Below are 27846 nucleotides of genomic sequence, written 5' to 3'. Positions count from 1 at the left end.
GGTGGCCCTTCAGGCAGAGCCCCAGGGCGGCTCCTCCTGCCCAGCCCCACCATGCCAAGCCAGAGGCCACAAGGATTCCAGCGGGTGCTGCTGGCGCTGGTGGCCATGCTGGGCTGGCTGCTGGCCCTGCAGCTGCTGGTGGACCTGCGGGCACTGGGGCTGCTCTGCGGGCTGCTGGCAGCACTGGGCGGCTGGCTGGGCCCCCGAGCTCTCCGTCCCCCTGGCCGGCGGCTGCGGCTGGAGCGTTTTGTCAGCTCGCTGCAGCCCCAGCCCCGCTGCCCCGAAGCCGAGGAGCGGCTGGAGAGGGAGATCACCAGCACCGTCCACAAGGTGGTGCGGGACTTTGTCGCCTCCTGGTACCGCACCGTCAGCAGCGAGCCAGCCTTTGAGGTTGAGGTAGAGAAGGCTATGACCGGGCTGGCGGCTGAGCTGAGGCGGCGGATGCGGCGAGTGGACCGCCAAGCCCTGGCTCGCCGCGTCCTCCTCCTCTGCGGCCATCACTTGCAGAGCTACCTGCAGGCCACTGAGGCCCTGAGGGACGATCCAGCAGGTGGCAGGACCCTGTGGCAGGAGTACAGCCGGCTGGCAGGGCCGCATCCTGCCCTCCTCAGCCCGGCAGCTGAGGTGGGCTACGCCCGGGCTGCGGTGGAGACGCTGCTGCGGGCGCTGGTGCCCTGGCCACACCTGGAGACGCGGACAGGCCGCTTCGTGGTGGTGGAGCTGGTCACCTGCAACGTGCTGCTGCCGGCCATCAGGAAGATGGCTGATCCTGACTGGATTAACCTGCTGCTCATTGGGGCTTTCTCCAAGAAGCCCCGGGCTGAGAAGCCGCCCCCAGCGCCCCCAGTGCCTGATTCCTTGCCCTTCACGGTGCCGACGGACACCGTCCCTGCAGGGTTGTCGCCTACCCCGAGGGTCACAGAGGTGCCCAGGCAAGAAGCTGGAGCTGCTGGTGAGAAAGGAGAGGACTCAGTGAGTGGTCTGTGCCCCCCAGAAGAGCCCTTCCTCCGGCCCCGCGCCCTGGGCAACCTCTTTCCCTGCGAGGGTTTGGAGCTGGAGTCCTCCGCACCGGATGCTGGCCAGGACGTGGATCTGCTGGCACCATCACCTGCAGGGGAGTTCCTTGATGAATCCCTCCAGGACACCTCCAATGTGCTCGAGGGACCAGAAAATGGCATAGGGGATCAGGAGGAAGGCATTGCCACCAACTCAGATGCTGGCCTGCTTCCCACCTCTGCTTTTGCACTGAGCTCCTGCCCTGACATCCAGATCAACCCAGCAGTTGAAAAGGAAGTAGAAGGCCTTGCTGTGCCCAAGAAGTCCTCCTCACAGAGACCCTCCAGCTTGGGGAAAGATCTGGGGGCAGCAGAGGGCCCACCACAAACCCTTGCAGACTCCAGGCAGACTCTGCCCCTGCTCACATCCTCCCCAACAGCTTCCATCAGCACCTTCAGCTTTGAGCCCCTCAGCAGCCCCGACGGACCAGTTGTCATCCAGAACCTGCGGATAACTGGGACCATCACTGCCCGAGAGCACAGTGGGACTGGTTTCCACCCCTACACCCTCTACACTGTCAAGGTAAAGGCTTCCCCAGTGGCCACCCCTTTTCCAGGACCTCTGTCCTGGCAGGAGAGCACAGGCTGGTGTGTGGAGATGAGGACTTGCTCTGTGTGTTTTGTTTGGCAGCGGGGGCGTATCAAGCGCGGTGGCTTTTCCAGCGGTCATTTGGGTGTGGGACAGGGGCTCCTACTCATGAGCAAGGGTTGCATGGGGCTGAGTGAGCTTTCTGTGTCATGTTTCCACCATTCCCCTCATCATGAGGGCTTTCTGTGCTGTGCAGCTGCTGTTCTTCCAGGAAGGGTCAGCCTGAGGAATCGCTGCACGGAATCCTATGGAGTCGGGTTGGGGTGGGGCTTTAGGGCCAGCAGAGCCCACAGCACATCAGGACTCTTTTGGGGTCTGTAAGGATAATTGAGTGTTGTCTTCCTCCTCAGTATGACACAGCCCTGGAGGGTGAGAGCACAGGCAGCCTCCAGCAAATGGCTTACCACACCGTGAACCGCCGCTACCGCGAGTTCCTCAACCTCCAGACCAGGCTGGAGGAGAAGCCGGAGCTCCGCAAGTTCCTGAAAAGTCAGTGCCTGCCTTAGCCCCCTGACAAAATCCCTCTCCCTCTTAGGATGGAATAGAACAGAATGGAATGGAATAGAATAAACCAGGTTGGAAGAGACCTTTGAGATTGAGTCCAACCTAGCAACCAACACTATCTAGTCAACTAAACCATGGCACCAAGCACCCGTCAAGTCTCCTCTTAAACACCTCCAGTGATGGTGACTCCACCACCTTCCAATGGGCAATCACTCTCTCTATGAAGAATTTCTTTCTAACATCCAGCCTAAACCTCCCTATCCATGCTCCTCTCTTCTGCACTGCCTGTGCAGCTCTGGATGCTGGGCTGTGTGTGATGCCCACATCCTTGTTCTGAGCAGAGCTGGCTAGAGGGGAAATTTCTTTCTGTTGTCATTCAAATGCTGCTCCTGTGGGAAGATTCCTTGGGTTGAGCATGGCCCTCCATAATCCTTTGGTTTTGACAGATCTGGGGTTTGACTGGAAAACTGCATTGTTGAGATAGATTCATAGAATGATTTGGCTTGGAAGGAACCTTAAAGAGAATCTAATTCCAATCCCCTGCTGTGGGCAGAGACAGCTCCTACTAAACCCACAGAGGAGGAGGCTCAAGGGAGACCTTCTTGCTCTCTACAACTACCTGAAGGGAGGTTGTAGCCAGAAGGGGGTTGGTCTCTTCTCCCAGGCAACCAGTACCAGAACAAGAGGACACAGTCTCAAGCTGCACCGGGGGAGGTTTAGGCTGGGTGTTAGGAAGAAGTTCTTCATAGAAAGAGGAATTGGCCATTGGAATGTGCTGCTCAGGGAGGTGGTGGAGTCACCATCCCTGGAGGTGTTTAGGAAGAGACTGAATGGGATGCTTGGTGCCATGATTTAGTTGATCAGATGGTGTTGGGTGATAGGTTGGACTTGATGATCTCAAAGGTCTTTTCCAACCTGGTTAATTCCATTCCATTCTGCTCAATGCCCCAGCCAGCCACTCCAAAAGATTCATAGATCCCCAGAATACCAGGTTGGAAGGGACCTCAAGGATCATCTAGTCTTGGAGTGATGCAAAGTCCTTGTATTAAACTGACAGTTTTGCTACTTTAAAGGCACAGGTGGTGTCAGCAGAGCACAAAGTCTGTGTGGATTTAAGGCCTGATTCAGCCACCCTGGCTTGAGGGTTGTGTTATCTTGGGCTGATGTAACCTTAAACATGAGAGCATTGAGATTTTTAACCCAACTGTTGCAATTTTCCTGAGCTTGCTGATGAATTTGGTGTCTTTGTAGACATCAAAGGCCCAAAGAAGCTCTTCCCTGACCTCCCATTTGGAAATATGGACAGCGATAAAGTGGAAGCCAGAAAAAGCCTGCTGGAATCTTTCCTGAAGGTGAGCTGTTTGCTTCCACCTGCACTTTTAAGTGATTAAGCTGAGAAGTTGAGCCAAAAAAAACCAACCCAAAAGACCTAAAGCCACCTCTCTCCTTGCAGCAACTGTGTGCAATCCCTGAGATTGCAAACAGTGAGGAGGTGCAGGAGTTCCTGGCCCTCAACACCGACGCCAGGATCGCGTTTGTCAAGAAGCCCTTCGTTGTCTCCAGGATCGACAAGGTGGGAAGCTGGTTGGCTGACCCCCTTACCCTGCAGCTAGACATGCCTCCTGGGCTTCAACATCTGTTGTGGCAGTAGCCAATAAACTTGAAGCCTCTCTGTGTAGCTGGGCATCTGGATATAGATTCAGAGAGTCATAGATTCAGAGAGTCATAGAATGGTTTGGCAGCTTAAATACCATCTAGGTCCGATCCCACTGCCGTGGGCAGGCACACCTTCCACTAGCCCAGGTTGCTCCAGGCCTCATCCATCCTGGCCTTGAATACCTCCAGGGAAGGAGCATCCATGACCTCCCTGGGCAACCTGTTCCAGTGTCTCCCCACCCTGACTATAATGTGAGATTGTCCAGATGACCATAAAGCCAGGAAGACTCAGAGCCTACCTCAGAGAGCCTGGGGGTTATCATGGAAAACAGAGAGCATGCAGGTCTGAAAGCTCTTAATTCCTGTTTAAGGGCTGGGAATCAGCAACTGGTGGCCCTGTTGGCTTTTGCAGATCGTTGTCAATGCCATTGTGGACACCTTGAAGACAGCATTCCCCAGGTCAGAGCCCCAGAGCCCCACGGAGGATCTGAGCGAGTCTGAAGTGGATGGGAAATCTCAGACAGAGGGGAAGAAGGCAAACAAGTAAGGAAAAGCTTCTTCAGCTTCTCATGTGCTTGAAACAGAACAAGGACTTCATCCATCAGTGACTCCATCACAGGAAAACCCAGACTTGGTGCTTGACCTGTTGTGGGTGGAGAGCACATTGCTGTTGTGCTCCAGGTGGATTCTTTTCCTTCCTTTTTCACATGCTGAGTTCCTGTTGGGGTAGAGTCATTTCCAGCAACACTCAGGTTTCCCCAGTGGGTGGCTTTCTTCCTGAGGCAGCTATATGGTGGTGACATTTGCCAGCCAAGCTGATGCTCCTGGAGAACTGCTTTTTACCCTTCAGCATGTGTGTGACCTCTGTATGTGGTGAGTCACTGCAAGACACAGCTCTAAGTTGTCCACCTGCAGGCTTTCTCCTGCTTCTTTGCTGTGTTTCACACAGTGGCATGCTGCCTTGCCCAGGAAACATCTGAGGATTTATGTAGGTGTTTAAGGGCATTGGGCTAATGTGGCTCACCAGGCCTTTACTTGGTGTTGCTGGCAGTGCTGAGCCCTCTTGTGCTCAGCAGCATTTCTTCCCTCACAGGAGGTGGGAAGGTTTCCTCCCAAGCATGACTTCTTGTCCAGGAAAGAGATGTTTTGCTAGAAAAAACTGGACAAAGAGACAAACCAAAAAAGTCCATGTTTTGAGGCATCTTGGCTGCAAGGGACATTCCTTCATTACAGCCAGGCTGGGTTACAATTTGTCCTGCAATCCCAAAGGGCCTTTGGACTCCTCCTCCTGCCTGTGTGGAGTTACAAGTGGATTTCACAATCCTGCTGAGTGCGATTGGTCTCCCAGGCTTTTCTGGTCACTTTCCTGCATGCTGCAGTGCTCACACCTTGCTCAGCAGAAATGCCAGCAGCTCCATGGGAGCTGAGATGGGACATACCTTCTGAAGAAGGTGGTTTTGTGTGATGGATGGTGGAAAGCCTTGGCTGGGTCCACGGGGTGTTGGGTGACAGGTTGGACTTGATCTCTGAGGCCTTTTTACTGATTCTATGATTCTATGAGGAAAAGCACTTTAATTTCATAGTATCACAGTATCAGTCAGGGTTGGAAGGGACCACAAGGATCAGCTAGTTCCAACCCCCCTGCCATGGGCAGGGACACCCCACACTAGATCAGACTGGTCAGAGCCTCATCCAGCCTGGGCTTAAACACTTCCAGGGATGGGGCCTCAACCACCTCCCTGGACAACCCATTCCAGGGCTTCATCACTCTCATGGGGAAGAACTTCCTCCTCACCTCCAGTCTGAATCTCCCCACCTCCAGCTTCCTTCCATTCCCCCTAGTCCTATCACTACCTGAGATCCTGAGCAGTCCCTTCCCAGCCTCCTTGTAGCCCCCTTCAGATACTGGAAGGCCACAACGAGGTCACCTCAAAGCCTTCTCTTCTCCAGACTGAACAGCCCCAACTCCTTCAGTCTGTCCTCACAGGAGAGGTGCTCCAGCCCTCTGCTCATCCTCCTGGCCCTTCTCTGGACACCTTCCAGCACCTCCAGATCCCTCTTGCAATAGGGGCTCCAGAACTGGAGGCAGTACTCCAGGTGGGGTCTCCCCAGAGCTGAGCAGAGGGGGAGAATCCCCTCCCTTGCCCTGCTGGCCACACTTCTCTTGCTGCAGCCCAGGCTCTGCTTGGCTTTCTGGGCTGCAAGTGCACACTGAGAGCTCCTGCTGAGCTTCTCCTCCCCCAGCACCCCCAAGTCTCTCTCCTCAGGGCTGCTTTCCAGCCAGTCCCTGCCCAGCCTGGATTTGTGCCTGGGGTTGCCTCGACCCAGCTGCAGGACCCTGCCCTTGGTTTGTATGTAATGTTTGTATTGCATGGTTTTACTGCTAGCTCTTAGATACCCCAGGGGATAGCCTTAGTTATCCTGCTTTTTTGAACCACTTTTGACCTAATCAGGCTTCTCAGCTTGGACAGCTAAGCTTAGACAGTGGGCAAAGCTAGGTGGTCCAGGTTCTTGGCTAAGGGTGGGGAAACTCATCCCTCCCAGCTTGCTGAGAAAACCCTGACTCTTCCCTGTCCCTCCTCTTCAGGTCCCGGCTGAGATTCTCCTCCAGTAAAATCACTCCAGTGCTGAGTGTGAGTGAAGCTCATGACAGGATCTTGTACTCTCTCAGGGAAGGAAGTGCTGTAAGTTCAGATCCTTCTTTCAGTCATCTCATGATCCTAATCATTGTGCTGTTTGGGTGCTGACATGGAATAATCCCTGTGCCATGAGGGCTGTGGCTGCTGCAGCCTCGTTCCACGTGCCAGAAAGGCAATCAGCAGCCCTATGGCCACAGCAAGGTGCAAAGCAGGTGGTGGGAGGCTGCCTGGGAGTGGAGATCTTGTGTATCAGTTTGGCTGTGTGCAGCTTGCTGCTGTGGTCCTAATGCACTGCTGGTTTTGTAGGTCTCTGGCACCCTGTCCCTGGCTGCTATGGAGTCCTTCATCCAGAAGCAGGAGAAGCTGCTGGAGGCTGTCCCCAGCAAGGCTCCTGAAGGTGAGGGAGGCAGAGAAGTTAAGGACAGCTCCATGCTGGAGGACATAGATGGACTGGGCACATCAAAGCATGGAACACATCCAGTCACAGAACCTGGTGAGCTCAAGCCCTCTGTTAAGGCTTCAGTTTATCTCCTTTGGAATCTCAAGAGCTCTGCAACTGCAGACTCAGCTTGCAAGGCCTTTGCAAGCTTTGATTAGAGGGAAAGCAAACTGAGTTTTCCCAGTCCTCCTGGGTGATCCAAAAATTCCTGGAATGGTTTGGGTTGGAAGGGACCTTAAAAGGTGGAACACCTCCCACCAGCCCAGGTTGCTCAGGCCTTGAACACCACCAGGGAGGGGGAATCCCCAGCCTTCCTGGGCAGCCTGTTGCAGTGATTGCTTTGGTGTTTATTGTTATGGAAGTAACTTGGATCTTGGCTCAGCACTGTCACTGTGAATCTTCACTGTGGTGCCCTCAGGAGTTTCTGCAAGCAGCAAGCTTCCTGGGGACACGCTGCTTAAACTGCCAGTGTTGTAAACCCAAGCTCTTAGGAGCTGAAAACTGACCAGATGATGATTTCTTGGTAGTCTTACGTTAGCCTTGATTCATCCATGCACTCTTAAAGGACCTTTTGGATGGGTTTGATGGGAACAGCAAAGCTAATCCCAGCACAAGGAATGCTGTTCCTTTTTATCTGATGACAGATCCCTCCTCTGAAGCAGAGGGGTGGTGTGGCCTGTCAGAATGGTTACAAGATTGCCCTGAGCACAGGCACAAAACATGTTCTCTAATCTATTTCTTGGAAGAGCTGAGCTCTATCAGCTGGAACTTCCCAAAAGCTTCACTCCAGTGGTTCCAGTTTGGCAAGCTCTGACTGAAAGCACGTGCTTGTGACAGGATGGGGCTGGTGTTTTGAAAGCTAGCTTGTGCTACCAGCTTTGAGTGCAGGCTTTGGATGGGGTTGCTTTGGGGCTGCTGGGAAGCAGGGCTGGAGCTGGGAGGCCAGCGTGCAGAGCACAAAGGATACAGGCAGGCCAAATTAGCTGGAGCCTAAAGGAAACTGAATGTCAGCGATGTCAAATGCCTGCAGGTCTGTGAGGCTTCAGAGCCCAGACAGGGCAGGCTGGTGTGGCAGGGTGAGGGGAGGGAATGTCTGAGGAGCAGCTGGCTGAAAAGGCAACCGGTATCTGCTCACGGGGCGACTTCTCGGAAGAGGTTGGCCAGCAGCTCTCTGAGGAAGGGGACTTGGATGCTAAGGGAATGAACAGAGCTTGCTGGCCCTGCTGAACAGCCTACTCCTGTTTCTGCCCAGGGAAGACAGATCCCAAAGGGCAAAGCAAGCAAGGAGTAAATTCTGCATGGCCCAGAGCAAGAGGTGCCAAGCACACTCGTGTCTTTTCCAACTGAAACAGCCTGGAGTTCATTAGTCCAGGAGGAAAGGAGAGGTTCTGGGGTCCAGAATCCCTCTCCCCTTTACCTCCAGCAGTAAATCAGGCAAGAACTGTCTTGTTGACTCCATAAACATAGTGGTTGAAAGATCAAACCAAGATCAAGGTCAGAGGAGGGGAAGCTGCTCTGCAGGAGCTCACTTTGCCAGCAGAGCCATCACAGTATCCTCAGGTTGGGGCACAGACCTGGGGTTGTTTGTCTCAGGCAGGCTTATGGTACATAAAAGAGCTCCTTCATCATAAGATGCTTTGGGGCCAAGCAGCATAAATCATGGAATGGTTTGGGATGGAAGGAACCTTAAAGATCATCCAGTTCCAGCCCCCTGCCATGGGCAGGGACACTTCCCACCAGCTCAGGTTGCTCAAGGCTTCATCCAACCTAGCCTTGAACATCTCCAGGGAGGGGGCATCCACAGTTTCCCTGGGCAACCTGTCCCAGTGTCTCACCACCCTCATGCTAAAGAATTTCTTCCTGTTCTTCAGCCTGAATCTAAGAAACATTTCTCTAGCCAGCAGGATGTATTTACACTGTAGGCTCTGACACCCCCCTGAGGATTGGGGAGAGGTTTTGCTGTCCCAAATCTGTGTCACCAGAGGTAACCTGGGCACGAGTGTGTGTTGGGGGGGTGTCTTCAACTGCTGCCATCTGGTTTACCCAGATGTGGTTTGTCCACCTTCCTGCTCAGACCTGGATCTGCCACAGGGTGGCAGCCTGCAGACACCGACCCGAGGCTTATGCCTGGAAAACTGCACCTTGGAAGAGGGAAAAGTGTTGGTGAAGACCAGGGAAAAAGTCCTCAGCAGTGTAGCTTTCTTCTGGCCACGGTCACTGCCTTCTTTCTCACCTGTTCTGGGCCCTCTGCTATCCCTGTGCCTGGACTGGGGTTTGATCATTTCTTGGTTTAACTATGCAGCAGCTAAGCTTTTGGAGCAACCATGTTCTGATCTGGTAGGGAGCTTGGATGAAAGTGGACATGAAAGAGTGGTTGGGGCAGGAGCCTGAGAGGGTGGGCTCCCCGGTCCGGCTGTGCCACAGAAGCACAAGGAAAAGAGAGACAAGCAGGCTCTTGGAGACAGGAGCCAGCTTTGGATGATACTTTCCACCAAGTTGGCTTCTTCACCTGACCCTCCTCTTCCTCCTGCCAGACTCTGAGACAGCTTTGGCTGACCTGGCCCTGGATGTGCTTCGTCTGCTGCTGCTGGATCGCTGGAGCTGGCTGTGCACGGAGAACGTCCACAAGATCTGCGACCTGCTCTTTGGGACCCTCATTCAAAGGTGAGGCCTCAGCAACCAACCTCACAGCATTGCCCTTGAAATCCCAGTCTGAAGTGGGGCTCTTGCCTGAACAGAGGTAAATGCACATCACACAACAAGGTTCTGCAAAGAAGCTGTCACATTTATGTAGAGGAAACGTCTCAGAGACTTGCAGCAGGAGCTCTTTGCCCCATAAATCCAGTGGGCAGTCTCCTGTCCTTGAACAACCAGGGAAAGGAAGGAACTAGCCCTGGAAATGGGAAGCTTCTTCCCTCATGAAAGGGAAAGAGTGCCCAGCTGCTTGGCTCTCCAGGGAGAGACAAGCCTCTGCTGGCCTCCCGGTATCTCACTGCTGAGGGGCTCAGCTTGTTCTTTGAGCAAAGGAGAACAAACAGGCACAGGGACCAGCAACTTGTCAAGTAACAGCTTGGAATGCAGCCTCCTGGGGCCTTTGCTGTCTCTGGTCTGCAGTGGGCCAGCAGTGCCTGTGCCTTGGGCAGTGACCCACAGCTATTTGGGATATGCTTCCTTTCCAGCTGGCATGAGCTTGCCAAGCTCTTCTGGGGCCAGTGTCGCTGTGTGGTAAGGCATTGGGCCAAGGCACACAAACAGAGCATTTCTGGTTCCTTGTGTAGGTCAGTGACTATCACTAGCTGAGGGATATGGTCCTTCAGAGGAAAAAGAAAGCCTTCCTGGGACGACTTGGGATAGAGGGAGTCTCAGAGCAGTGCTTTTCCCACTCCTGTGCCCTTTCTTCTCTCGCAGACATCCACAGGCAGAATGTGCAGGGCAGCACATTGGAACCCAGCTGGTAATTTAAGCTGCCCTCAGCAGAGGTTGCTTGAAGCACTTTGAGGTCAGGGGCTGCTGGCCAGCACTCCAGAATCCCTTTCCTTGGGTGGAAGGAGGTGGGTGTTGCTCCCACTTCTCCAAAACAGGGGGTGAGCTGGAAGGCAGTCCCTGTGTGTAAGCAGGGAGGTATGAGAGCTTGGAGCACGTCATCACCTCCTAATAAACCCTGTCCCAGGCCCCTGGGGAGCCTGCAGCCCCAGCACATGGCTTTGGTATTTTCCACTAGAGAAGCTGTCAAACACACCCCACGTGCCTGGCTCTGCAAGGTGCAGGAGCTCCAGGAGCTGCTCTCTACAAATCCCTGAAAGGAGCTTGGAGCAAAGTGGGGCTTGGCCTCTTCTCCCTTGTATCAGATGACACAAGAGGAAGTGGCCTCACCTTGAATGTCTCCAGGGATGGGACCTCCACCACCTCCCTGGACAGCCTGTTGCAGTGTTCCACCACAGTGTCTTTGCATTTGGCAGCCCTGCCATAGGGGTGTCTCCAGAGAGGGTTGTGGAGCTCCCTGAAAGGAGGTTGGGGTGAGGTGGGGGTTGGTCTCTTCTCCCTAGTGTCAGGTGATAAAATGAGAGAGAACAGTCAGGGTAGGGTAGAGTAGGGCAGGGTAGGGTAGGGCAGGGTAGGATAGAATTAACCAGGTTGGAAAAGACCTTTGAGATCATCAAGTCCAACCTATCACCCAACGCCATCTGATCAACTAAACCATGGCACCAAGTGCCATGTCCAGTGCCCTCTTAAACACCTCCAGTGATAGTGACTCCACCACCCCATTTAAATGGCCTCAAGCTGCTCCAGGGGAAGTTTAGGTTGGATGCTAGGAAGAATTTCTTTGCTGCCAGGGTGGTCAGGCATTGGCACAGGCTGCCCAGGGAGGTGGTGGAGTCCCCAGCCCTGCAGGTGTTCAGGCACTGTGCTGCCCTGGCACTCGGGGACGTGGTTTGGTGGCCGTGGTGGGGTTGGGTTGCTGGTTGGACTGGGTGAGCTCCTTCCCAACCTGTGCACTTCTGTGGCTCTCCCTCTCCCCAGCCTGGCAGCTGGGCAGAGGGAGGCTGCATGACCGAAAAAGGGATTGTTAAGCCCAGAGGAGGCCCTGTGTGCAGGCTCCATCCCCCTGCAGCTCCTCCTGTTATGCAACAGGGAGTGAGCCCTTTCCAGCGCCGCCAGAGGAGACGGGCGGAGGGGCTGGGAGCCTCGCTGCGAGTGGGGACAGCCCTGCAGCCAAGCAGAGCTTCCAGCAGCCTCTCCATGCCTGTAAACAAACTCACTGCCCTGCTCCAGCTCTGCACCCTTCTCTCCAGCTCTCACTTCCATCCCACGGCATGGCAGTGCAGATCCCTCTTTCCTGAGGAAGCTACAACAGGGACCTGGTAGCAGAAGGGGAGGGGAGGTAGGTGGGGGCTACTCTGGACTCCTGGGGGGGGTTGGTGGAAGAGCTTAAAAGCATTTGGAGAATCCATGTGCTTTTTGAAGCCTTGTGAGTCAAAGCAGCATTAAAAATACACAGCAGGCATCTGAACCACGCCACAGCTGTGACCCCACACCCTGCCCCCAGTCTGTCCTGGGTGGCACAGTGGTCACTAGGTCAGGGGTCTGCTCCTGCCACAACAGGATGGTGGTAGCCATGGAACTGGGATGACAGCCACTGGGTACCAGCTCACTGTGCTTGTGGGATTCTCCCAGGCTTACATCTGCTTCCTCATCTTAAAGTAACCTTCCAGTACCTTCCAGAAAGCTGGGGAGGGGCTTTTGACAAGGGCTTGGAAGTGATAGGTTGAGGAGCAACAGCTTTGAGCTGGAAAAGGGGAGATTGAGACTGGAGAAATTCTTTATAGTGAGGGTGGGGAGGCACTGGAGCAGGCTGCTCAGAGAGGCTGTGGATGCCCCCTCCCTGGAGATGTTGAGGCCCTTGAACAACCTGGTCTGGTGGAGGGTGGGCAAGACCATAGAGGCAGGATTGTCTTCAGCAGAGGTCTATCAGCAAAGGTTCCAAGGGTGCTGCAGCTTGCTCTGGTGGCACATTTCCCATCTCTCCTTCAGCAGAGATGTGGCACAGTGCCCAACCATTGCACACACACTGGATGTGGGTGGGATAGTGCTGGGAGTTACTCCAGGCTGTCCTTGCCTTCTTGCTGTCATCTTGAGCTGTCGTTGGAGCCTGTGGGTGTCAGGCCAGGGGTCACAGGCACTTGTGCAACTGCTGGAGTCAAGGAGCTCCTAGCTTCAGGGAATTGCTTGCTGGGTGGGTTTTTTCCTGGTATTTCTCTTACTTCTTCCTTGATCTCTGTGCCAACTGCACTGGCACAAAGACAGACCTTTGGCAAGCTCCTTGATCCCCTTGACTTGAAAGTGCCACCGGCATCTAGTGTTGCCTGACCCTCTTCAGTGTCCCTGAGTAAACCTGGCCAGCCAAGCACCTGCAGCCCTGGGTGTGCTGGGAATGTGCTGCCCATGGGCCAGCAGCTCTGCCCAGCCCTGGCTGCCTGGGGCCGTGTCCAGCAGCCATGATGGTCAGCCAGACCTCATCTCAGTGCTGTGGGCTCAGCACAAAGCTGCTCTGTGTCTCTGGCACTTGGTGTCAGGGGGATCCTGGGGTGGGACATGGCTGTGCACAGGCAGATGTTAGCTGCAGAGGCTCCCTGTAACCTCTCTGTGTTCTCTCTGAGAAAGACTTTTAAAGTGAGGCTTGACTTGTGCTCCTCAGGTGCCTGAAGGACCATAGCATGGCAGGGGTTGGAAGGGACTTCTGGAGATCAAGTCCAACACCCCTTGCTAAAGCAGGGTCACCCACAGCAGCTTGCCCAGGATCACAATATCCTGGTTTGGAATCTCTCCAGGGGAGACTCCACAGCCTCTCTGGGCAGCCTGCTCCAGGGCTCCAGCACCCTCACACCAAAGAAGTTTTTCCTTATGTTCAAGTGAAACCTCCTGGGTTCTAGTTTGTACCCACTGCCCCTTCTCCTGTCACTGGCCACCATGAAAAGAGCCCAGCCCCATGCTCGTGACCTCCACCCTTTAGATACCACAGTATCACAAAGGTTGGAAGAGACCTCAAAGATCATCAAGTCCAACCTGTCACCATATTGAGCAGCACTGAGGAGATCTGCTCTCAGGCTGCTCCTCTCCAGGCTGAGCAGCCCCAGGTCTCTCAGCCTTTCCTCCAAAGAGATCCTCCAGGCCCCTCAGCATCCTCATGGCCCTCTGCTGGAATCTCTCCAGTAGTTCCCTGTCCCTCTTGGACTGGGGAGCTCAGAACTGAACACAAGACTCCAGCTGTGTCATCACCAGGGCAGAGAAGAAGGGAGGGGACCCTCCCTTGCTGTGCTGACCACACTCCTCTTCATGCCCTCCAGGAGACTCTTTGCCCTCTTGGCCACAAGGGCACATTGGTGGCTCACGCTGAACTTGGCCTCCAGCACTCCCAGCTCCTTCTCCAGAGCTGCTTTCCAGCAGGTCACCCCTCACCTGTACTGCTGCAGGGGGTTATTCCTCCCCAGGTTCAGGGCTCTACACTTGCCCTGGTCAAACTTAATGAGGTTCTCCTCTGCCCAGCGCTCCAGGCTGTCCAGGAGAAGCTGGGGAGGTTCCCCATGTGGCTGTTCCCAACTTCCCTGGGCTTTGGGTCTGGCAGGGAGGTGAGCAGTCCAGGCTTGGGCAGAGCCTCTGTGTTTGGCTGGCAGAAACAAGCTGTCAAACTGCAGTGTCAGAGCAGCTGGGGCAGCTAAATCCATTTGGTGCTGTGGTTTGTCAGCTGGGAGAGCTGATTTAGGGATGTTTGGCAAGGACCTTTCTGACAGCACATCAAGTTGCTGTGCTGGCTGGCCCAAGGACTTGGCAGCTAGTTGGATGAGGCCTTGAGCAACCTGGGGAGACCTTCTTGCTGTCTACAACTACCTGAAGGAAGGCTGTAGCCAGGAGGGAGTTGATCTCTTCTCTCAAGCAACCAGCACCAGAACAAGAGGACACAGCCTCAAGCTGTGCCAGGGGAAGTTTAGGCTGGAGGTGAGGAGAAAGTTCTTCCTAGAGAGAGTTGGTAGCCATTGGAATGTGCTGCCCAGGGAGGTGGCGGAGTCCCCATCCCTGGAGGTGTTCAAAAAAGGATTGGATGTGGCACTTGAAGCCATGGTTTAGTCATGAGGCCTGTGGTGCCAGGTTGGACTCGATGATCTTTGAGGTCTCTTCCAACCTTGGTGATTCTGTGATCTAGTGGAAGGTGTCCCTGCCTATGGCAGGAGGGGTTGGAACCAAATGATCCTTGAGGTCTCCTTCCAGCCCTGACCATTCTGTGGCTCTCTGAATTGGTGTTTCCTTGCTAATGTGAGAGGCTGTCAGCCTGCCCCTCAGCTCTATCTGTGGAGGAGCCAACCTTATGGCATCTTGCTCTTGCCCTCAGAGCTGTGAGGAGCTGCAGAAATCCCAGGGCCGTGGAATGGCAGTGAAAAAGACCTTCAGGGCTCTCTGTGTCCTCGTGTGTGGATGTAAAGTAAATAAAAAATCAGCTTGGAACCAGGCCTTGATTCAGTGGTCTCCAAGCACCTGGAAATTTTGGATCTGCCTTGAAATCTCTGTCCCAAGCCCAATTTTGGGTTCTTTCTCTCTTTTTCTAGAAGCAGCTCTCTTCCAAAAACAGCCACTAGAATGAAGCAAGCTCTCTGTGCTTTGATAACAATTGCAACATTATTTGAACTGCCTGCCTCTCTCTTGCCTTTTGATTCCCTTTCAACTGTCAAGATCCCTGCCAACTTTTATTTCTCTTTCTTTTTTTTTCCTCCCCCCCCCCCCCTCCCCCCAAGATTTAAATAACCCACCCAAAACTCAACCACTTCCTATTTCAAACAGACCAGGCAAAGAAGACAAAGGCTGAGAGGCAAGAATGTGTCCTTGTTGCTCTTCCTCCTCCCTGCCTCGGGAAGGGTTAATGGTGGGGGGGGTTTTTTAATGTATTTTGATTCTGAAGTGGGCTTAATGAAGCAATCTGCTGTGAGCAGGACCTGGCTGAGACAGCCTGGCCTCTCCCCTGGGGCCCTGCTGAGAGCTTAATTGGCTCAATAAATACTTGATGAAGATGTTATCGAAAGCAAAGGATGCTTTGTTGAACAATCAAGGGGCTTTGGGGCTTGGTTTCTTGGTTAATCACGCTGCTTTCTCTCCCCCTTTCCTGAGCCCCAGGGCGTGCCAGGGGGCTCTGACTTGAGAAGAGCAAAGAAAAACACAGCAGAGCAGCTGGGTTAAGGCACAGCAGGGAGAAGGAGGTTGGGAGTTGGAGCCCTGGGTGTTTACACGCCGGGGTTTTGCAGCAGGTGTCTCTCGGAGGGAGCAGCACGGGAAAGCAGCCCCAAATCCCAGCCCTGAGCTGGGGGTCCGTGCCTGCAGGCAGCAGGGGATGAGCTGGTTTTCTTCCTCTCTGCCCCACAGGGCTTCTGCTCGGGCCAAGCAGGTAGAAAAATCCCCCTGGCAAGGCTGCTGGAGGCTTGCTAGATGCAAATTGCCCTGGTGAGGCCACGTCTGGAGCATTGTGTCCAGTTCTGGGCTCCCCGGCTCGAGAGGGACAGGGATGCCCTGGAGAGTGTCCAACAGAGGCTGGGAAGATGCTGAAGGGTCTGCAACAACTGTGTGAGGAGGAAAGGCTGAGAGACCTGGGGCTGTTTAGCCTGGGGAAGAGCAGCCTGAGAGGAGATCTTGTGAATGTTTGGAAATACCTGAAGGGTGAGGGGCAAGAAGAAGGGCTCAGGCTCTTGTCAGTGGTGTCCTGTGGTAGGACAATGGACACAAACTGGAACTCAGGAAGCTCCACCTCAACAGGAGGAGAAACTTCTTTACTGTGAGGGTGCTGGAGCCCTGGAGCAGGCTGCCCAGAGAGGCTGTGGAGTCTCCTTCTCTGGAGACTTTCAAGACCCATCTGGATGCATTCCTGGGTGACCTGCCCTGGGTGATCCTGCTTTGACAGAGGGCTTGGACTTGGTGATCTCTGGAGGTCCCTTCTAGCCCCTACCATTCTGTGAAATGAGCTCCTAGCAGCTCCATTTCTTTCTGGCTTCCTTTGGTGCCCTCAGGGGAACTGTGCTTGGAAGGTGCAGGGCTGGCAAGGCTCTCTGCTTGAGGGCAGGCACTTGGCCACTGCCTCCCTGGTCAAACACTTCACTGCCTGTGCTCGGGCAGGGGTACAGGACGAATTGTTCACAGCATCCACAACTGTAAACTTTTATAGGGCAGCAGGAGAGGAACATTTCCAGTAAGGAAAGTTTACTTTGCTTATGTGTCTTTGGCCAGAATTTTGAAAGGACTCAGGATGCTTTGTGTTCCTTGATTTATGGAGGGCTCCTCTTCTCTCTCTCCCCTCTCCCCTCCTCTTCTCTCTCTCCCCTCTCCCCTCCTCTTCTCTCTCTCCCCTCTCCCCTCCTCTTCTCTCTCTCCCCTCTCCCCTCCTCTTCTCTCTCTCCCCTCTCCCCTCCTCTTCTCTCTCTCCCCTCTCCCCTCCTCTTCTCTCTCTCCCCTCTCCCCTCCTCTTCTCTCTCTCCCCTCTCCCCTCCTCTTCTCTCTCTCCCCTCTCCCCTCCTCTTCTCTCTCTCCCCTCTCCCCTCCTCTTCTCTCTCTCCCCTCTCCCCAGGTGGGGAGACACTGGAACAGGTTAGTTGTGGATTTCCCCTCCCTGGAGGTGTTCAAGGCCAGGCTGGATGAGGCCTTGAGCAACCTGGGCTAGTGGGAGGCATCCCTGCCCATGGCAAGGGGGTTGGAGCTGGATGATCTTCAAGGCCCCTTCCAACCCAACCCCACCCATTCTATAAATCTTGGTGCTTCTAAGAGCCACAGAAGGCCCCAGGTATGTACCCCCCAGGCCTTGTTTCTCATTCCCAGGGCATTTCTACCGTTCCTGTCTTAATGGACCCTTCAGCTGACCTTGGAGTTCCAGCTTAAGCCTTGGCATTAAATGGGCTCTTTTTTAGCAGCCATTTCATTCCTTCACCAGCAGCTATTTAAAACAGAGGGCCCTTACAGCATGGACAAGTTATGCACCTCCAGACTGAGGTCCAGGACTTGTAGCCTTTGCAGTCTGGCTCTTTGCATTGGGCATTATCAAAGCATTTGAAAGTCTGAGCCTGGGGAGGTCACTTTCTATCTATTTCTGGTCTCTGTTGAAGTGTAAGGAGATGGTTCAGAGATAGGTTTGGTTTTCTTTCTTTCTTATTAAGGTTATTTCTTCATCAAATAGCAGAGTGGAAATAGTAGCTCATAAGCCATCCACCCCCCCCAAAAAAAAAACCCCAAGGTAGATCTATTTGTGTTCCTTGCTGGGTTTATTTCTACCTGTGTGTGCTTTCCATCTCAAATGCTTGGTCCTTTAATAGTACAGAAAACTCATCTGTGACCTGCTGGCAAAGGTCAGCTTTGGACCAGCACATGTTTGGAGTTCTTGTGTGAGAAGTGTGAGCTGTTAATCCTGACCCTGGGGCAACAAGTCTGCCATGGAAAGGCCAGTTTGCCACAGACCTGGGGTTTGCTTGGGTAGGACTTTCCAGTGAAGCTTGGTGTGACTCTCCTTGAGTTGGTTGACAGCACATTTGGTGGTTAGGTAATGGCTGGACTCCAGGGTGCATAGAGTCATAGAATGGGTTGGCTTGGAAGGGACCTTGAAGATCAGCCAGTTCCAACCCCCCTGCCATGGGCAGGGACACCTCCCACCAGCCCAGCTTGCTCAGGGCCTCATCCAGCCTGACTTTGAACACCTCCAAGGAGGGGGGCATCCACAGCCTCCCTGGGCAACCTGTGCCAGTGTCTCCCCACCCTCACTGTGAATAATCTCAAAGGTCTATTCCAGCTGAAAAGATTCTGTGGTTCTCTCCAGCTGTGAGAGCTGAGGGAATGACTTTGCTCCTCAGTCTTTAATGCTTGTTGCTGCTGTGTGTCCCTGTGCTGTAGAAGTGCAGTGTGCATCCTCCAGAGTGGGTGGTGATGGTGACTTCAGCAGGTTCAGGTTGAGAGAAAGGAGGAAGACTCTTGGGGGCAGGTTACCCTGATCTGCTGCCTTGTCTGATGCCTGTCTGAGGGCAGATGTAGACTGGAGAGTAGGAAGAGTTTAGGCTGGAGATTAGGACCCTCAAAGTTCATCTTGTCCTACCCCCTGCAGTGAGCTGGGGCACCTCCAACTCTGATGGGGAAGTTGGCATCTTCTCTGTAGCTGTAGCACACATTTGGTGCAGGTGGGGCAAAGCCATCCTTGGATCCTGCCCTTTGCTTCCTAAGGAAGGAAGTCAAGGAAGTGGAAGTCAAGGAGCTGCCAGACCAAGTCAAAACTCCATCAAGCATGTTTTACAGCTGTGGGAACTAAAACCTTGCAGCATAACCCCAGTTGGTGCACACTGGAGCAGATTCAGAGGTGTCAATTGGAGGTCCCTTTGCCTAGCTCTGGTGGTTTGATGCAAATGGATGAGCTGGGAGTGGTAAACTGCTTGTGTGGGACCCTCCAGCCTTTGTCACTTCTCAGCCCTCTCTCGAGCTGTCTGGAAACATCTGGTGTCTTCTCAAAGCTCTGCTTGGCTTTTTGGGGCTGCTTTAGGAACATTCCTAAGGGAAAAAGCAAGCTTGGTGTGTGCCTCCTGCAGGCTTGGAGAGGCTGGTGAGTGACTGTGGCTGAGAGGCATTCCAAGCTGTCATTCAATCTGCTCTCCCTAGGTGCAGGGCTGGACTGTTTGCAGCTCTGTCCCCAGGTCTCTGAACTTCTGTTGCTCCTCAAATGTTTTCTCAATTAGGAAGGCAGGTTGTGTAGGAAAACATGTTAATGAAAAAGCAGCTTAATGAAAGCTCTTGCCCCTGGAGGAGCCACAGTTCAACACTTTAATTTGCTTGGGGATGGCTGGAGGGTTTAATGTGATCCAGGGTGTTAAACTCTGCTGATGGCTGGAGATAAAAACCCTCTTAAGCTGTTGTAGTTCAAACATGGCCTTTTCCCCCAAGGCTGTGCTGTGACATTTTGTCCTCTAAGACAGGTAGAAGCTGTGCTTTGGACCTCTTGGAGCAGCTGCAGTACTTGAGGACCTTGGTGAGGCTGAGCAGAAAAGCCATGGCTCCTCATTGCCAGTGCTGTCACTGGCATCACCAGGGGCATTCAGAGATTCACTGAATGGGAAGGCACCTTGAAGATCATCCAGTTCCAACCCCCCTGCCATGGGCAGGGACACCTTCCCCTAGTCCAGGTGGCTCAAAGCCTTAGCCAGCTTGGCCTTGAGCACCTCCAGGGAGAGGGCATCCACAACCTCCCTGAGCAACCTGTTCCAGTGTCTCCCCACCCTCACTGGAAAGAATTCCTTCCTATCTCCAGTCTAAATCTCCCCTCTTCCAGCTTCAATCTGTTCCCTTTCATCCTGTCACTACAAGCCCGTGGCAAAAGTCCCTCCCCAGCTTTCTTGCTGCCTCCCCAGCCTTCAGGCACATTTTGTGCTGGACAATCACAGAGCCATAGAACTGCTGAGGTTGTAAGGGACCTTTGAGGCCCTCAAGTCCAACCACTCACCCAGAGCTCACCATCCCACCTCTGCTGCTAAGCCACTGCCACTAAACCACATCCCTCAGCACCACATCCATGTGTCTTAAATAGCTCCAGGGATGGGGACTCCTCCACCTCCCTGGGCAGCCTGTTGCAGTGTCTGACAACCCTTTCTGGGAAGAAATGTTTCCTCATACCAACCTGAACCTCCCCTGGCACAACTTGAGCCCATTTCCTCTTCTCCTGGCACTTGTTGCATGTGAGAAGAGACTGACCCTGACCTGGCTCCAACCTCCTTGGAGGTAGAGAAGGAGCATGGTGTTGCCACCATGGCACTGATGCTGGCCAGCTCCCATTCTTTCACCCCTGGTTAATTTTAGGTGCTGGTACAGGTTGCCATTATGGCTTTGATGCTGGCCACTGGCCATTCCTTCACCCCTGGCTGCCTTTAGGTGCTGGTGCAGGTTGCCACTGTGGCTTTGATGATGGCCACTGGCCATTCTTTCACCCCTGGCTGCCTTTAGGTGCTGGTACAGGTTGCCCCTGTGGCTCTGATGCTGGCCACTGGCCATTCCTTCACCCCTGGCTGCCTTTAGGTGCTGGTACAGGTTGCCCCTGTGGCTCTGATGCTGGCCAGCTCCCATTCCTTCACCCCTGGCTGCCTTTAGGTGCTGGTACAGGTTGCCACTGTGGCTCTGATGCTGGCCAGCTCCCATTCCTTCACCCCTGGCTGCCTTTAGGTGCTGCCACAGGTCGCCCCTGCGGCCTTGGCGCTGGCCACCGGCCGTCCCTTCCCCGCTGGCTCCCGTGGGGTGCTGCTGTTGCCATCTCTGCACTCAGGCTGTGCTGGGTGCAGGGGGAAGGAGAGTGCTGGCCCTGTGGCTGGCCCCAGAGGAATGCAGACAGTCTGGCAGAGCGCAGGTTAAATAAAGTTTGCCTTGGCAGGACCCGCGCGCTTGGCTGGGCCGGGAGCTGCCGGGGCGTAGTGGTGAGGGAATTGCAAGCACGAGCCCCAGCTGCCAAGAGGAGCTGGGCTCTTGGCCCTGCTTGTGGCCTCCTCTCCTCAGGGACTCCTTGAAGTGCTGGGTGAAGTCTGGAGCCTGTTCCCTGCCCCGTGGCCGCTCTCCGCTCCGCGGCCTCCCGCCGATGCGGGCGAGGGGAGCGAGCCGGCGCCGTGGGCTCTGCGCCGCCCGGCCCTGGGCCTGCTGAGTCGATGGGAGCCTTGCAGCTGGCCTTGGGGGCACCAGGGATTCATCTGCTGGCCTCTGCTTGTTCTGAGGGGGAAGATTTTAAGCAGTGTTGGGTTGTGGTTGGCTGCCGTGGCTCTTGCTGCTGCACAGGGAAGGGATCTCACCTGTTGATGCAGAAGGCTCTTCCCAGCCGGTGCTGTGGACTCCTCTCCCCCATGAAGGCTGCAGAGCCCTCCAGGCCTCCCACAGCCCAGGGATTTGCAAGCTGTTATCCTCCTAAAGAGCAGAGCCTTGGCTGCCCAGCAGTTTTGTTGGCAGGTACCTAACTCTGCTTTTAATAGATGGGCTCTGGGGTGGGAGGGGTGCTGGTTTCACTGCCTGCTGCCAGACGGAGCAGGGCTTGGCAGCAGGGGGCTGAGAGGAGCATACAGCAGCAGGATATTTGTGCCTTGCCTTCCTAGCAGTGTGTGTTTTGGTCTCCAGGCAAGACACCCTTGGCTCTTTGGGTAGCAGAAGGACTGATGAGGGGAGCACTGGTTGCCAGACCATGCTGCTGTCCTTGCAGTCAGTCACAGAGAGCTGCTGCAGAACTAAACTGCCAGTTTTGGTGGTTCTCCCAGCTCTGTCTCCTCTCTGCCATCTGCTCATGTATGGACATAGCTCAGGAGGCTAAGGCCAGGCACATCCCTTAGCTGTGCTCCCTGCAGGGTTACTCACTTGGTCTCCTGCAGGCAGGAGGGTGGTGGAGCTTTTCATGGCTTTTGCTCTTCACTGTGCCTTTGCTTTCGTGTTTTGTTCGTCAGATGGACAGCACTGACATACTTCTGGTGCACAGGGAAGCTCAGCTCAGTAAGACTTGGGAAAATATCTAACATAAGGACTTGGGAAATGCATGTTAACTCAGCCAGCAAGCTGATTTTATTCCCTCCAAGGGCCTCTGAATCAGCAGAAAGCTCCTGAGTCACCGTCCCTGGAGGTGTTCAGGAGGGGATAGGATGTGGCACTGGGTGTCATGGTTTAGTCATGAGGTCTGTGGTGACAGGTTGGACTTGATGAGCTTTGAGGTCTCTTCCAACCTTGGTGATTCTGTGAGCTGGTACCAAGCTTGATGTTTTTCCCCCTGACATTTCCCTTTCTCTCCATCTGCCCACAGGTGGCTGGAAGTCCAAGTGGTTAACCTGACCTGCACCCAGCGTTGGGTCCAGTACCTCCAGTTGCTCCAGGAATCCATCTGGCCTGGAGGAGTTTTACCAGCAGTGCCTAAACCAGCCAGGACAGAGGAACAGAAGAAAGCAGCAGCAGAGCAAGCCCTGCAGAGTCTGATGGGGATCTTGCCTAGTGAGTGTGCCCCAGGGATGTGGCAGCTGCCCTTGAGACAGGAGCAGTGCGGGTGGCTGGGGAGCCCTCCAGTGCGTTGGCATCGCTGGAAGTGTTCTTAAACACAGAGATGGAGCCTGCTCATGCTGAAGCAGTGGGAAACATTTGTGACCCTGGAGGTCTGAATGGTTTCCTGCAAGCAAACTCCCCAATTTCCCAGTTCTAGATAGTTTGCCTAAGTGTTTGGGGAGCAGCAGAGCTCAGAGGGAAAGGACACGTGCTGGTGATTCCCAGAGGCAAAGTGGCCACGTCCCCTGTGCTGCTGCTTCCTGCTGAGCCACTTCCAAGAAGGTAGGGCTCAGGCAAGGCAGTGCCACCCTGTGCTCCCCCCTGCTGCCAAAGGGCACCATTGCTGGGAAGATTCTTAAGGCAAAGCCTTTGGCTTTTCCACTGGGCTGACACCATGAGCCCAGCTGCAGTGGATTTCCCTCTCTTGAAGTCTGACACCAGGACCTTTGGCATTAAAGCAGCTGCTGCCTAATCCATGTGAGTGCAGACTGAACTTTTAACTCCTTGCTGCAGCTTCAGGGGCCCTCGCTGTCCTTTGGGGATAGGCTCTTCCAGCCTTGAATAACTTTCCTGGCACTGTCCCTGGCTGGTTTCTGGCATGGTCATGTTGGCCATGAGATGCCTGAGGCTTAGAGCATCACCAGAAACTTTGATTTAGTACCCACCAGCAGAAGCCTGACCCTGTTTCACTGCTGTGTGCAAGTGCACAGTTCCTAAAGCTTTGTCTCTGACAGATGTAATCCAAGAAGTCCTTGGGACCAGTAAATGTCAGATGAGCTGGAAGCTGGTACTGGAGTCCCTGGGCCAGCCTGTGATAAACAGGTAAGTGGATTTATGGTCTCTTTTCCCTGCTAGCTTTTGTGGTGGGGTCTGTAAGCTACAGTCAGAGCTTCACCAAGAGATTCTTGCTGCCAGCCTCTTGGCACAGAACATATCTGGCTAATTCCCCCAGATTTATACTAGCAGAGGGCATCTGGCTTGCTTATTATGAAGGTGCATGTCTAGGACCTTGGTCTGGCTGGAGCTCATTGAGCCAGTCTTGTTAATTAGGTTGCTGGGCCTGCTTGGTTGTGGCTGTCAGAGGAAAGCAGACAAACCCTGCTTTGGTTTGCTGTTTGGAGAGGAGCTTGGGGGGCTGCAGAGCTGTGCAGTGTTCCTCTGTGTGCCCATCACCCTGTGTTTGGAAAGCAGTGGGTTTGTTTAGCTGCAGGGCAGTGCATGTGCCACCCCACTCCAGAAGATGTATTTGTGTTTGCACAGGGGAAAAACCCAAGCCTGAGCCCTCCCTTGAAACGTTCCTTCTAGCACACCAAGTCTTTGGTCTTTCCCCTGACGGCAGCCAGAATCCACCTTCTGTAGCTGAGCTTTGACTTCTGCGTGCCTGGAGCCCATCTCCCTGCTCTGCTGGGCCCTGACCAGCCTAAGCTCTGTCCTCTCTTCATTTCAGGCACCTGGTTTTCTGCCTCTTGGATATTGTGCTGGAGTTCTTGGTCGTGAAGGGCTCCAGTGATGAGCTTGAGACCGCAGCTGTCGCGCCGTCTGCCTCCGGAGGCCTGGAGCAAGCAGCACACTGACCGAGGCTGCTGTAGCCAGCAGTGGAGGAGAGCAGCAGCCACAGGCATGGGCTGATTTGATTTCCAGTGCTTACTGAACACGTCTGGGAGCTTCTTGCAAAGCAATTGTTCCAGCCAGTGCTACAGGGGGCTGCTTCCAGGCTTCTCTGGTTTGGCTGGGTAATGGATTGAGCCCAGCGTCAGAGGCTGAGGGTGGGTTTCTGCCATGTAGCATCTGCTCTGTTGCTGACCTGATGGAGAGCCTGGAATGAAGAAGCCTGACCTCTGCTGAGCTGGGGAGTTGGAGAAGGATATGGAGGCTGCCCACAGATCCTGCTTTCTTGCCCCACTTTCCTGAACATCAGACAGCACATCAGATGTGCTTCCGTGGCTTCAGCTGGCGCTGGCGTGTGGAGATTTGATGGGATGGTGTCTTGTTGATAGAGGCTGATAGATGCTTCTCCAGGACAGGTCAAGGGAGAAACAAATGCTAGCCCTCCTCTCTAAGCAGCCTGCCCTGTGCCTACACCAGCATCATCCATTTTACCAGAAGGAAGATGGAGAGAGAATGGAGAGGTGGAGTTGTGGTGGCAGCCCTGAAGTCAAGGTCAAGGATCCCAGTTTTGGAAGCAGTGCAGAAATCAGGGCTGCTGTCCTGCAGCAGGGACAAAATGAGCTGCTTCCCACTGCCTCTGCACTGACATGGTCTTGTTGTGGCCTCTCTTGCTGACTGAACATCAGGATGTAAGCAGGTTAGGCTGTGGTCCTGCAAAAGAGACTTATTCCCAGGCTGAAGAGTGGTGGCTTAGCTGGACCCCAGAGGACTGTGCATGTTGCCTGCTGAGCCATGTTTTAGTCCCAGAGGCTGCCAGGGGGAAGGCACAGAACTGAAATATTGCTGACCCATGTGTGACACAGCAAGGAAATCACCTCCCACACAGAGTGCTGGTCACAGCAAGCTGGGGAAGGAAGTGAGCACCTCTGAACCCAGGAGGAACTCCAGATGAGTCATGGACAGCCACAGAGATGAGTTTCAGAGCCCCACCTGGGCTCTGGGGTTGATTGTTCTGTCCCCAGGCTTTGCTGTGCCACCAGGCTTTGCTATGCCTGCTATTGCAGCAGCTGTGTGCAGAGGGCTCTAGCAAGCTTGCCAGGTCACCATGCCCAGTGCCACCCAGCACACTTTGCTGGCAGCTGCTTTTCCAGGTCATCCAAGGCTTGAGTGGGTTTGTCAGGTTTGTGGCAGGACAAATGGACATGGAGAGCATGCACCAACAGGCTGGTGTGGTGACCTGTTCTGGTGTATTTCCTGAGAGAAACAGCAGCTGCCCAGAGCTGGACTTTGCTGATCAAGGAGCTGCTGCTCCTGGTGTTCTCTACAGATTAAAGCACTTTGAAGAGGAGACTTCCAGCAGGGAAGTGTGCAGGATCATGACTAGTTTCCATGTTACAGGACAGGCATTTCATGCAGCCTGCTGTTTCTTGGAGCTGGATACTCTGTGGCCTGCTTGGAGGGAAGATGATGTAACTCCAACATGCCTACTGCTGGAAGCAGAGACTCTGCTCCTTTCAGAGGCAGCTGCTTAATGATGGCCACACAGTGATGTGTGCTGCTTTGTGCTTCTGGTGTGTGTTGTGTGCTTAGCTTGCTGCCAGCATTTTTAGGGAGCTCCAAGGACATCCCAAGACAAGGCAGAGCCCAATGTAATGAAGCAAAACAGTTTTGCATGGCTTCTCAGAGCCAGTTCTCAGCAGTGACACTTGTGAGCTGCTGGTGGCCTTGCCACCTGCCTGGAAAAGAAGGGAGCAGGTGTGTTAAGTAGCTTAAGAGTAGAACAGGCCAAAAAGTTGGAGAAGGCTTCATATGGGATAATCCCCAATGGCCAAGCAGCAGGCTGGGAAGCAGGACTCCCACACATCCTCTCCTTGGAGTAGCTGCCTCACTCTGTCCTTCACTGCCAGGCTCCTGTTTCCCTCCTTTTACCTACTACTTCCATTTATTAATCACCTGTCTTGAGGAGAGGGCAGCAGAAGCAGCAGCCATCAGCCAGGGCTGATGGAGCTTGGCCCTGTTGTGCTTGGTGGCCTCCCAGACACTCTTGGTGTGCTGGCTTGCTGTTGCTTCCTCATTAATTAGCTGGCTTTGGAGCTCCAAGATTGTAGTCTGCCACTGATTAGGGATATCATTAAGAGACTGCCTGAAAAGGATCATTCAGGAACACACACTGCAAGCTGGGCACTGCCAGCTCCAGGTGGGGGCAGAGGTCTAGCACAGCCCTTACACTGGATGTGATGTTGGAAGAAGCAGCTATGGCTTTCCTGGGAAGCCCCAGCAAACCCCTGCCTTTCACCCTGACCTCTAACATCATGTGAGTCACTCAACAATCAATCCTTGTGATGGAAATCATTTCTGCTGGCAGGCTCCAAGGAGCATAGCCTGAGAGCTGGGGCTTTGCTGGGCTGGTGTGACAATCATCTGTGCTTGGTCTCCCTGCTTGGGGTCTCCATCTCCTGCACTGCCACACAGGGACCTCAGAGCCTGCACTTTGCAGACTCCCTTGGTGAAGCAGCAGCAGTTTGCCAGGGGAGAAGCTGGGGCAGGGAGATGAAGCAGATTTACTTGCAGACTCTGAAGTCAGCAGCAGAGTTGGGGACAAGCCCCAGGAATTTGGATTGCAGAGTCTTAGTTTTAATCCCCAGACCTCCCTTTCTTCTCTTAACGTGAGGAAAAGCAGCACCCAGGCTTGCCAGAGCCCTTTCTCATGCTCTCACTGGCTAAGCTTCAAACTCCCATTCTCTCCTTCATGGATCTTAGTCCATTCTCACAGCTGAGGTGAAGCTGCCCAGGAGCAGTGCAGGAACAAGGAGCCCTTCTCTCTCTCTCTTTCTCCCCCTCTCTTGTTGTTAGGGAATCCAAAATCCAATAAAAAGCTCAGCTTTTTTCCCTGCTGCCACTTCTTTGCCTCACTGCAATTTGGGGATTAGATTCAGCAGGCCACTGGCAAAGGCAGAATTCTCCAGTCAGGTGGGCTGAAAGTTTTTCACTGCCCTTGGACTGAGACTAGGAACCCCACTTTGGTAAAACAAACAAGGCCAACAAAGCAACTTCTGAGTCACTCTGTCTGTGTCTGTTCCCAGCCAGCTCCCTTTTTTCTGCAGGGATTTGTGCAGAAGGCTCAAGCCACTTCTGCCTAAAGGGAGAAAGAGGTGAGAGCAGCCAGGCTGGAGCTAAAGAACAAGTTGCAGGCTTCTGTCTGGAGCAGAACATGATTCAGGTGGATCCTCAGCTCGCTGCATCCTGCTGGATACACATGTTCTGCTTCCAGCCCACCCCTTGCTGTCTGTGTGGCATCAAGGAACACATTTCATCCCCCCCTGGAAGCAGAGGCTGCTGGTGTGTGTCTGTAACAGCAGAGTGCAGTGATCCAGAGCTTCAGGGCACCACTGGAAGCTAAATCATTGGCTGTGGTGTTGAACCACAGCTTGCTCTTGATGGTTTGGGGGATAAAGGAGTGTCACCATCCCCTATTGTGTCTCCTGTATTCAAACCCTTCGGGTGCAGGTCTTCAGGGCTGTGTAGAAAAGCACAGTGTTGAAAATCTGGTTTTGTTGTTAAGTGGGGGAGCAAAGTGGTGGTGGTGCTCCCAAGCACCTGTGGCTCTTGTTCTGTGGACAATAATACTCAGTTTCAAACATGTTTCTGTGTTTGGGTTTGAAATTCACCTTTGCCAGGACACTGCCCCCTGAGAAAGGGAAGAGTGAGTAGGGGGGAGGCAAGAAAGCCCAAGTGGGAGTGGGAAGAGGGCAGCAGGCACCTCCCTTGAGTGTCCTAACCTGCCAGGCTGGGGCAGCAGGGCTGGTG

General features: G+C 54.0%; 1 protein-coding gene across 1 annotated transcript; it reads left to right on the top strand.

Moving 5' to 3' along the window:
* SNX19 (sorting nexin 19) lies at nt 1–27675 on the top strand. The gene is made up of 11 exons (XM_054176075.1): nt 1–1578; nt 1995–2133; nt 3400–3500; nt 3602–3721; nt 4217–4347; nt 6392–6488; nt 6750–6936; nt 9417–9546; nt 22199–22383; nt 23166–23253; nt 23879–27675. Exons 1-11 carry the CDS (start codon nt 52–54, stop codon nt 24003–24005), a joined length of 2832 nt encoding a protein of 943 aa, XP_054032050.1. The 5' UTR covers nt 1–51; the 3' UTR covers nt 24006–27675.
* Nucleotides 27676–27846: the final 171 nt, after the last annotated feature.

The sequence above is a fragment of the Dryobates pubescens genome, chromosome 34, assembly GCF_014839835.1.
Source record: "Dryobates pubescens isolate bDryPub1 chromosome 34, bDryPub1.pri, whole genome shotgun sequence".
Classification (NCBI taxonomy): domain Eukaryota; kingdom Metazoa; phylum Chordata; class Aves; order Piciformes; family Picidae; genus Dryobates; species Dryobates pubescens.
The sequence above is the reverse complement of the archived record's forward strand: the minus strand, read 5'-3'. Positions and strand labels throughout refer to the sequence as shown.

Excerpts from the sequence above, each read along its gene's own strand:
- SNX19 (XM_054176075.1), top strand. The coding sequence starts at position 52 with ATGCCAAGCCAGAGGCCACAAGGATTCCAGCGGGTGCTGCTGGCGCTG. Across the intron at positions 3,722-4,216 it reads TTGTCTCCAGGATCGACAAG|ATCGTTGTCAATGCCATTGT; the intron begins GTGGGAAGCTGG and ends TGGCTTTTGCAG. Across the intron at positions 6,937-9,416 it reads ACATCCAGTCACAGAACCTG|ACTCTGAGACAGCTTTGGCT; the intron begins GTGAGCTCAAGC and ends TCCTCCTGCCAG.